The sequence below is a fragment of the Plectropomus leopardus genome, chromosome 6, assembly GCF_008729295.1.
Source record: "Plectropomus leopardus isolate mb chromosome 6, YSFRI_Pleo_2.0, whole genome shotgun sequence".
Lineage (NCBI taxonomy): Eukaryota > Metazoa > Chordata > Actinopteri > Perciformes > Serranidae > Plectropomus > Plectropomus leopardus.
The window spans coordinates 36,014,160-36,023,453 of record NC_056468.1 but is presented as its reverse complement, the minus strand read 5'-3'; the positions used below and the strand labels follow the sequence as shown (position 1 = coordinate 36,023,453).

Here is a 9,294-nt window from a genome sequence, read left to right as displayed (position 1 = left end):
CTGAAACTGTAATCAGAGGTTACAGTAATTATCAAAACAATTTTTTACTGTCAGCGTCTGCCGACAACCACGTGCGGCACACGGGAAAAAAGCAGCCGTTTCTGTAGATGTGCCGCGGCTGACCAGCAGCTCACACAGGCAGTGTGTGTGTCTGTCCTGCAATGTGTTGTTGTTGTTGTTGTTGTTGTTGTTGTTGTTGTTGTCGAGTGATGACTTCAGGCTTCTGATTGGCCGACATGGCCTTACGATAGAGGTTACATCACCAACTGTTGCTTTGGCGTGCACTTTACATCGCTGCATTTGTGTTTTGGTGTGGACTGGATTTTTTTGTGACTAGAGAAGGAAAATCTGTGTTTCCAAAAATACGTACCCTAAAATACGTACGAGGCCTTTGTTAGCTGTTGGTTTCTCAAACCTCCGAGAAGTGCGCCATGCGCTGATGCAAAATTTAGCCTCACTCACTCACATCTGGAAAGAGACGTCTGTAAATCAGTAAATCATTTTTTGTGAGCGTCAAAACCCCCGTGAAACGTCTTCTGTCACTATCTAGATGAAAACCATCCGCTTCGATATCATTTGAAAAGTCTAAAAGAACTGCAGTTTAAATTTTTGAAACAGCCTTTCAAGCTAGCGAGGCGGTAATCCGGAAGTCGGACGTTTTGCAGGCGGAAGTTACCCGCTCGGCCGCACTCGGCTGCCGTGAATCTCTGTGTACGCTGCTCTACGGGCCAGGAGATTCGGGTATTTTACACAGTTCTAACGTCAGCATGCCAGAACCGTCCGCGAAATGTTTTCGCAGCACGTTCTCACTCTGTAGACTGTTCCAATAAACTGTTTGCACATTTTCCTACGAAAAGTAAATCACCCAAATTCATACAAATCCCCTGTAATCATTTGCCAGCAATATGTGCATAATCCACCTGTTTAGGAAGGCTGCGATCACGTGATCAATACTTTAGGGGACTAAACAAGGAAGTGGTCCAGAGCAGACAGATTTGTGCAAAACTTAAGCCATATTTTTGAAATGTCGATAAAACACAATTGCGAGATGACTGCGTTTCCACTGAGTGATGTGGTGCGACTTCTCTGGTGATAACATCCCAGTAACCATGGCGATGGATGTTCAAACATCAGCAGCTTTATTTCTATTGCAGCCGCCGCACTAGCCGTCATTATTTACAATCCAAGGCCACGTAGGCGTGTTATGGAGCCATGATGGAAAGGCGAGCCCCTTATACGAGGGAGCGGCCACGTATGAGGGATTTCTGGGAGATGTAGTCCACGACTTCACAGAGGAATTGTGAATGTAAAACTTTCTGATGATCCGCTCAACTTTCTCAGAGTTATGTGATGCAATAACAGCTTTTGTAGCTCCTGCTGCATCATGAGGGAGCCAGTTCCTACTGACGAGCACTCAGACACAGCATCATGTGACCTAGAAAAGCCAAAAAAGGGTTTCCAATGCAGTTTTGCAGAATGTGGCTTTTTTTCCAAATTGAAAATAAAAAAATTGAAAATACCACCTCATGCAACCGTGAAAACTTTTTGTGATAAATGGGAAAAACTGGGCCGTTATGGAGCCTGTGGCAGTAAGTCCGGAGGGTTTACAGCAGTATAAAACACATCTCTCATTTGTGCTTTTTAGACTGAAGAATACATGAAACACAGATAAACGTGTTAGTGACTGTTATGCTAGCTTCTGTTTACATGTAAGGTGTGAGGAGAGACTTTTATGTTTTTGGACATGCATCGACCAATACGAAAGATAAAATAAAAATATAAAAAGATCATGTACACTTTACAGACAGCCTTTTAGATTTTCTGCTGTGGCACAATGAAACTAAGAGACACAGAGAGATTCACATTCAGCCTTTGTTCCTCTGAACATACCAAACATCTGTAGCGTCAATAAAGATCATTTAACCCTTTGAACCCGGAGCAACTTGATGTGATTTCTTTCAAAGACACGGCTTCAAGTGAAAGGAGAAAAGCAATTTGGTAAGAAATATTTTAAAAAATTTAAGAAATTGGCAAATTTAGAAAATTATTTTTAAGAAGTAGGGGGAAAAAAGAAAAAAAAGCTACTATATTTTGAATTATCATAATAACAAAAATGAAATTACTTTTATTATGAATTATACATTTATTAATTATAATTTTCAGCACAGTTTCCAAATCATTTGTCGTTTGTTTAGAACTTATTTATTTATTTATGCATTTCTTTATTTATTTGTCTATTTATTCATTTATTTAACCAACCATCCTAATTTTCAGGTCTTTTTGGGTTATTTTTTTTCCTGTTGCTAATGTTTTTGAAAGAAATCAAGTTAATTTGCTCCGGTTTCAAGGGGTTAAATTGAATTAAACTGAGCTGAATTTGGTGGGGAAAAAGAAGAGAAGAGATGGAAAGAAAAAGAGAAACAGAAAAGCCAAAGGTTGAGAGAGACACAAAAAACAGGGAGGGAGAGAGTTTGAAGATGAGGAGAAAAAGAGGAGAAAGTGTGGGAGTGTGCAGGAGAAACAGACCCAGAGAGAAATAATACGTGTGAATTAGAGGCAGAGAGACTGTGGGAGATAAGGGAGAGAGAGGGGAGGGAGAGGGCAAGTGGATGTGAGAGAGAGAGGGGGAGAGGAGGAGGGAGGGAGGGAGAGAGAGAGGCTCGCGCAGCAGCCGCTTCGGTAGTTTTGGCTCCGGAGACGCGCAGGACGCAGCGAACTGTCCCGGCTCCCCCTCGATGGTTCACCGCAGCCCGGAGGAGGGACAGACCTTCCACCGCTGCCCGGAAATCAGCGCCCAGGAGCCGCACGCACTCTGACAGCAGTAAGCCTTTCCCGCGCTGCAACTTTAACATTAAAAAAAGAGAGAGAAAAACATCCCGGGAAACTCCGCGGAGCGTCTCCGCGTCTCTGCCCGCCCGGCGCTGCCTCAGCTCGGCCACGGACAGCCCGCCGCACCGCCGATCTGACCTGGACTTTACCCGGACACATTTATTCATTCCGATGAAACTTTTACTCACTTTCTGGTTTATATATCAAACTAATCCAAAGTGTGCTTGAGTGTGAGCGCGTGTTTTTTTTATTGCTTTTATTTGGTGCGTTTTTATTGCGCTTGGCGTGCGTAAAAATTCGCGCTAAAAACGGAGACGGAGCCAGCGGAGCAGAGCGGGGCTGAAGCGGAGGGTCAGCCAGGCTGAAGGCAGTTTACGCTCAGGGTTTTATTGGCTGCAGAGTTTACACTCGTTTTTTTATGTCTAAAAAATGACTTTTAGTCACGTTTTTTTATTCCGAAAAGAGACTGAACTGCGCTTTTTTTTAGACCGAATGAGGAGAAAACTAGAATAAAAACACTTCAGGATGTTAAATGAAAGACTCATGCAAGTCTCAGTTATAAGATGACGAAGGTGAAAAGAAACTAAATGACACTTTTTTCTAGAAATATCTCCGTTTTATGCTTTAGTTAATTAATCTGATTCCTTAAATACTTTATAATTTACTTTTTAAACAAAAATGCTTTTAAAAGAAATAATGGGAACAAATTTATTTTGTCATTTTTGGAGGTGAAACACTGATGCAGATGAGAACAGAAACAACCCGTCTGCACCTCAAAGTAATGTATAATCTCCAAACTGTCTGAACTAGTGTTTTAAACAGAAACACATCAGAGTTCCTTCACTTTCTTTGCAGAACAAAATCTGTATTTAAGTGAAATCCTGCAACACTGAAGCCTATCAGACTGAACAAACACCTGGAAGGTTAATTCACTGTTAACTGGTGAGCGTCTGACTCTTTTATGTGGAATTATTGCCACAAATGTAAATTTAAAGTCTCTTTTCAAGCTCAGTTTTAAGCCTAAATGATTAAGTCAAGGTGGGTCACTGGAGGGAAACCATGTGGAATCAGACTGGCTAAATTCTTAAAATTTAAATTCAGTGAAAAAAAAAATAAAATCAAAATTTAAAAAAAAAAAAAAAAAACTTAAGAGAATTTGATGTGCTTAATTTGATGCTTTCATATAGATTTAATTTACTCTATTTAACACCTTAAAACTTAATTTTAATGCAAAACATATTGTAAATACCTATCATCTACATATTTTTAAATTTTTTTAAAGATGCACCAAAAGTCTAGAGTTGGAGAATTTCAGTGGAAACCTGCTGAGGAGAAAGTGGCTGTAACATGTAAAGTTGAATTTTGGTGTCTTTTTCTGCGCTCATGTCAATTTAAAACAACAGAATGTGATTCGCAAAAATCTCTCGAGCTTCTTTTTTCTGCGTTAACATTTGAAGTGAGAAGACGGTAAAACCTGTGAGAGAGGTGGAGATCAGGTGTGATGTGACTCAGTTAAACACCAAAAAATGAGTGTAAGGCTGAAATATCGGCTCAGACACCTTTAGAGTAAATTTAAGACAAACACATTTTTATTAATGTTTGTTTTTTGATTCTTTTCCGTGAAATGTGATTATTTTGTGGAAATACAGCGTTTAATGTGACATTTTGTCTTTAAACTGTGATAAATTTCACTGTAAAACGTGCAGATTTTTCCCACGTGGTGAATCTGACACGCCGCCTGCGTCTTTGAGCAGATTTGACGCTGTGTGTGTCCCGTACATGTGTCTCTCCTGTGATGCTGATGATTGACAGCTCCTCCTCTCTGCTCCTCAGCCGTCGGCGGGCAGCCATGCTGAAGCCGGGCGACCCGAGCGGCTCGGCCTTCCTGAAGGTGGACCCGTCCTACCTGCAGCACTGGCAGCAGCTCTTCCCTCAGGCGCAGCTGAAGGCTCCGTTGGCCCCCCCGCCGCCTCCACCTGACCGCCTCTCCATCCCCATGGACAGCCTGCGCCCGTCCCGCCTGCACACCCACCTCCTGGCCTCCACGCACTGCACCTCCTCTTCTTCTTCCACGTCCTCCTCTGCAGCTTCCTCCTCCTCGGCGGCGGCGGTGGCTGCAGCTCTCACCCCGTCCTCCTCCATCTCCATCTCCACCTCGGCAGGGATCTCCCAGCTGCCCGTCCCCCAGCAGATCGCACTCTTCGGGCAGGCATTGGCTCCGGTGTGTGCCGGGCCTGGAGGACCAGGAGGAGGACCAGGAGGAGGAGGAGGAGGCGACCTTGTGGTGGTGGTTCCTCCGGAGAACCAGCAGGGTCACAACCCAGCGGCGGGGCTTCTCCTCCCGGCCAAGGAGCAGAGCTGTGGGGGGGTCAGCGTAGTGTCGTCCAGCGTGAAGAGCAGCAGCAGCGGAGGAGGAGGAGCAGGAGGAGCAGCAGCAGGAGGAGGAGGAGAGGAAGGCAGCAAAGGAGCATCAACCAGGTTCAAGCTGACGTCCGAGGAGCTGGACTACTACCTGTACGGACAGCAGAGGATGGAGATCATCCCGCTGAGCAACCACACGGGAGAGCTCAACAACCGTACGTACACACACACACAGACACACACACACACACACACACACACACACACACACACACACACACACACCTCCGGCCTGTCACTGGAGTTTATTCAAGGTGTGTTTTTACGATAATTTAGCTCATCAGTGACTTTTGACCTCGTGCACCACATGTTCAGTCTCCTAAACTTCCTGATATTCTTATTTTTATAATAAATAATATTTCTTGAGGTTTTTATGTTGCTCTCTGCAGTGCTCAGCTGTGAGCTGTCACATTTTAATTCAAGCGTGCAAAATTTTAGGAATATATTCTCTCAAAGTTTGTGCAAATAGGATTTACGACAGAAAGTATTTCTACAATATTTTACTAATAATTGTAATTAGTGTACAGTGTTGTTTCATGCAGGGACTTTCAGATGTTTTTTAGTAACCTAATAATTGCTGCAGCAAATGTATTAATATTTCTGCAAGAATATTGTGTGAACGATACTGAAAAGCGAGTTTCATAATGAGTTTTTATAGGTAATTGAACTGAAATAATTTTTTATAGAATTACTAAATTAATTTAAATATGTAATACAGAATTATGTTAATAAAATGACAAAAACTGATTATTTCTGTATGAAATTTATGTAATATTCTAAAAAGAAATGCTTATGCATAATTAATTTTTTTAAATATTTGATTTCGTCGAGTCACAGAAATATTTCTGAATATTTTTTATCGTATTTCACAAAGCGTCTACGGTGCATTTAAAAAATATTTGTTGTATATTTACATGAAGCCCCACAGTGTCAGCCTTTAAATCACTGATGTAAAATAAGAAAAGGTGAGAATCCAAATGTATTTATAAAGCACATTTAAAAACAGCAGAGTTGACCAAAGTGCTGCACATCAATAAATAAATAAAAATATTAATAAATAACAAAATAGCATAAATAGCATAAGAGAGGACAAAAGAAGAAGAAAAAACTGACTATTTAAAAAGGCAATAAAACCACAGAAAGGTAAAACTAGAGAAACTGTCAACTCTCAAAATGAGTAATAATTTAAGTTAGTTCTTCCCACTTAAAAATGTATTATTATTATCATTATCATTATTATTATACAATATTGAACATAGTTTTTGTGTGAGATGTTACAGTTGGTTTGACAGCTGCAGTGTTGGGGAGGAGGAGGAGGAGGAGGAGGAGGAGAGTTTGGGTGTTGGGGGTCAGAGGTCAAAGGTCAGCAGCCTGGTCGGGGTTCACACCCTCACACAGCAGCAGAGGCCGCAGCTCACAGTTAATATTCACCAGACTTTATTCACGTTTTATGGAAATCAGAGTTTACACCTGTCTGTCCTCGCGCTCATTATGTGTTTCCTTCATGTGTGCGCTGCGTGCGCTATTATTAATCTCTTAAACTCCGATTAAAGCGATCGATTATTTACGTATTACTTTAATTTCAGACTTTCTGTAGTTAAAAAATCAAACGGATCGTCAGAAGCGTTTAACAGTATTTTCTTTTTGAAATCGCTAAATTTGAATAGGCCTTTATGTAGTAGTACTTTCAATTATATTACAGTGTTGTGTATTTTATTTATCATTTATTTTCCGTTTTTAACGCACAAAAAAAGAAAAAAACGCGTATTTATTTCGCATTAAATTGATCAAACTCCTTTCATTACTTTGATATCTGCTGTGAGTCCGCGTGTGTGTTTGTGCGCGCGTCTTTTACGCATGACGGCGCTATGTCAATATCTGTCCACACACACACGAACACACACACACACACACACACGAACACACCGCTGTCTTGTTTAAAATCTCTGAGGTGCGTTTCATCAGTGAAGTCGGCGTGTCCCGGCGCACGTGGAGAGCTCAGCGGCCCGTTATTTCTTCCGTTAAACGGCACCCAAACTCTCCCGGTTTGAGCTGCTCCGCTTCCCGCTGCGCGCGTGGACATCAAAGTGAAGTCTCGTGTCTGTTAGTTTGGACTCTTTAAGGTGGAAATTTTTTTCTTTTAGCAGCTTTTTAAAACAATATTTTAACTTTTTTGTGCCCGTTTATATCTGATTTATTTTAGCTCAACACCTTCCGACAGGCCTCATACTTTTTTATTATATTTTTTTTTATATTTATTTTTTTTAAAATATTGATTTATTCTTTGTGTTGTACGGGTAAATAATACATGTATAACTGTGAGATCGGAAGCTAAAAATACCCGTAAAGATGGATCATTTTTACGCATAAGGTGCGAGTGTCTAATTATTTTATATCTGTTTTACCATCATAATATAAAAGGTTTTAATATTTATTTTCTCCATCTTTTGAGTTTGCGTTTATTTCTAACATCAGGATTGTCTTGTCAGTCTAATTTTAATTTGAAATTTGTAATAATTGATTTTTATTTATTTTAGTTTAGTGTGTCTTCTGTGCCTGAAGGTGAATTAACGGTGACTTCACGGTATTTGTAAAGATATATATAAATACAGCTACGGTTCCTTGAATATCTCCAAAATATTTAAAGTGGACTCTGTTTCACGCTGAGATTCTTTTTTAGTAACAGCCTTTTATTATAGATATCATTTTATTGATGTATTTCCCCATATTTGTTTAATATTTCTTTAGTATTGGACCTTTGAGAGGACTGTGGGTCTTTTGATTTGTCGTTTTTGTTCTTCTTTAAAATATTTTGTTAAACGGGGTGCTTTTCTCCCGCTACAGCGGTGTCACCGAGCTCATAATCCTCATCTGATCCTCCCAAAATAAACCTATAATAACGCTGTAATATGAGGTCGCGGGTTCACGCGCTGACAAATGTTTTGTAACTTTAGAGTTCATCGGACTGTTTTTTTGGTTTCTGGCGTTATGGCAGCGATCCTTAAACACCACTGTGTGTGTGTGTGTGTGTGTGTGTGTGTGTGTGTGTGTGTGTGTGTGTGTGTGTGTGTGTGTGTGTGTGTGTGTATGTGTGTGTGTCTACGAGGCGCTCCTCGCTGTATATTCCGCGGTGATAAAACGGACCATCAGCAGTAATCTGCGTCGATACGCGCCGGCAGGGCCGATGAGGGATGGAGGGACAAGCAGGAATTAATTGCCGTATATAGTTTTGTGTTTGTGGAGGGAGAGAGAGAGAGAGAGAGAGGAGAGAGGGAGAGAGAGAGGGAGGGAGAGAGAGAGAGAGAGAGAGAGAGAGAGAGAGAGAGAGAGAGAGAGAGAGAGAGAGAGAGAGAGAGAGAGAGAGAGAGAGGGAGGAGAGAGAGAGAGAGGAGGGGGATCGATCCACCGGCCACCAGCCCGCTATTTATCATCCCAACACGGCCATATTGAGGTCTCTCTGGGTGCGTGTGCGCGCGCGCGTGTGCGTGTGTGGGTGCGTGGGTGGGTGGGGGTGTAGATAAAGCAGTCACACACACACACACACACACACACACACACGCATTTTTGCACTCCCTCATGTGTCACTGCCTGACCTCAATTATTAATTAAACCAATAATAACATAAGTGCCATTATTATATTTATTTTTTTCATGAACAACTTGACAAATAAATACAAAGTTTTTCAATTTTTTTTTTCATAAAACATGGAAAGGTGGCAATGAGCAACAACAGAAAAGATTAAAAGTTTAGCTTATACATTTTTAGAATAATAATAATAATAATTATTTATTATTAGTAGTAGTATAGCCTTATAAAAATGATGATAATCATAATACTGATAATAAACTTGCACACTTTTTTGCTAGTTTTCATAACTTTTGTGTTAATAATGATAATTTCTGCCACTATAGTCATCTGTCAAAGGAATATTTAGCTTTTTTTGTTACTTTTTTCTCTTTTTTTAAAATATATGATTCATTTTAATGTAAATTTGGAATAATTGAAACTACATATTCACTTAAATGCACTGACGTTAAAATAAC

At 40.6% G+C, this 9,294-nt stretch overlaps 1 protein-coding gene across 1 annotated transcript in view; it reads left to right on the top strand.

Annotated features, from left to right (window-relative positions):
* The first annotated feature begins 2,723 nt into the window (after nt 1-2,723).
* prdm6 (PR domain containing 6) overlaps nt 2,724-9,294 on the top strand; it is a 109,808-nt gene continuing 103,237 nt past the window's right edge. The window contains exons 1-2 of the mRNA XM_042488619.1: nt 2,724-2,821; nt 4,663-5,405. Coding sequence (XP_042344553.1) covers nt 4,679-5,405 — 727 coding nt within the window. The 5' untranslated portion in view covers nt 2,724-2,821; nt 4,663-4,678. The remainder of the gene's footprint in view (nt 2,822-4,662; nt 5,406-9,294) is intronic.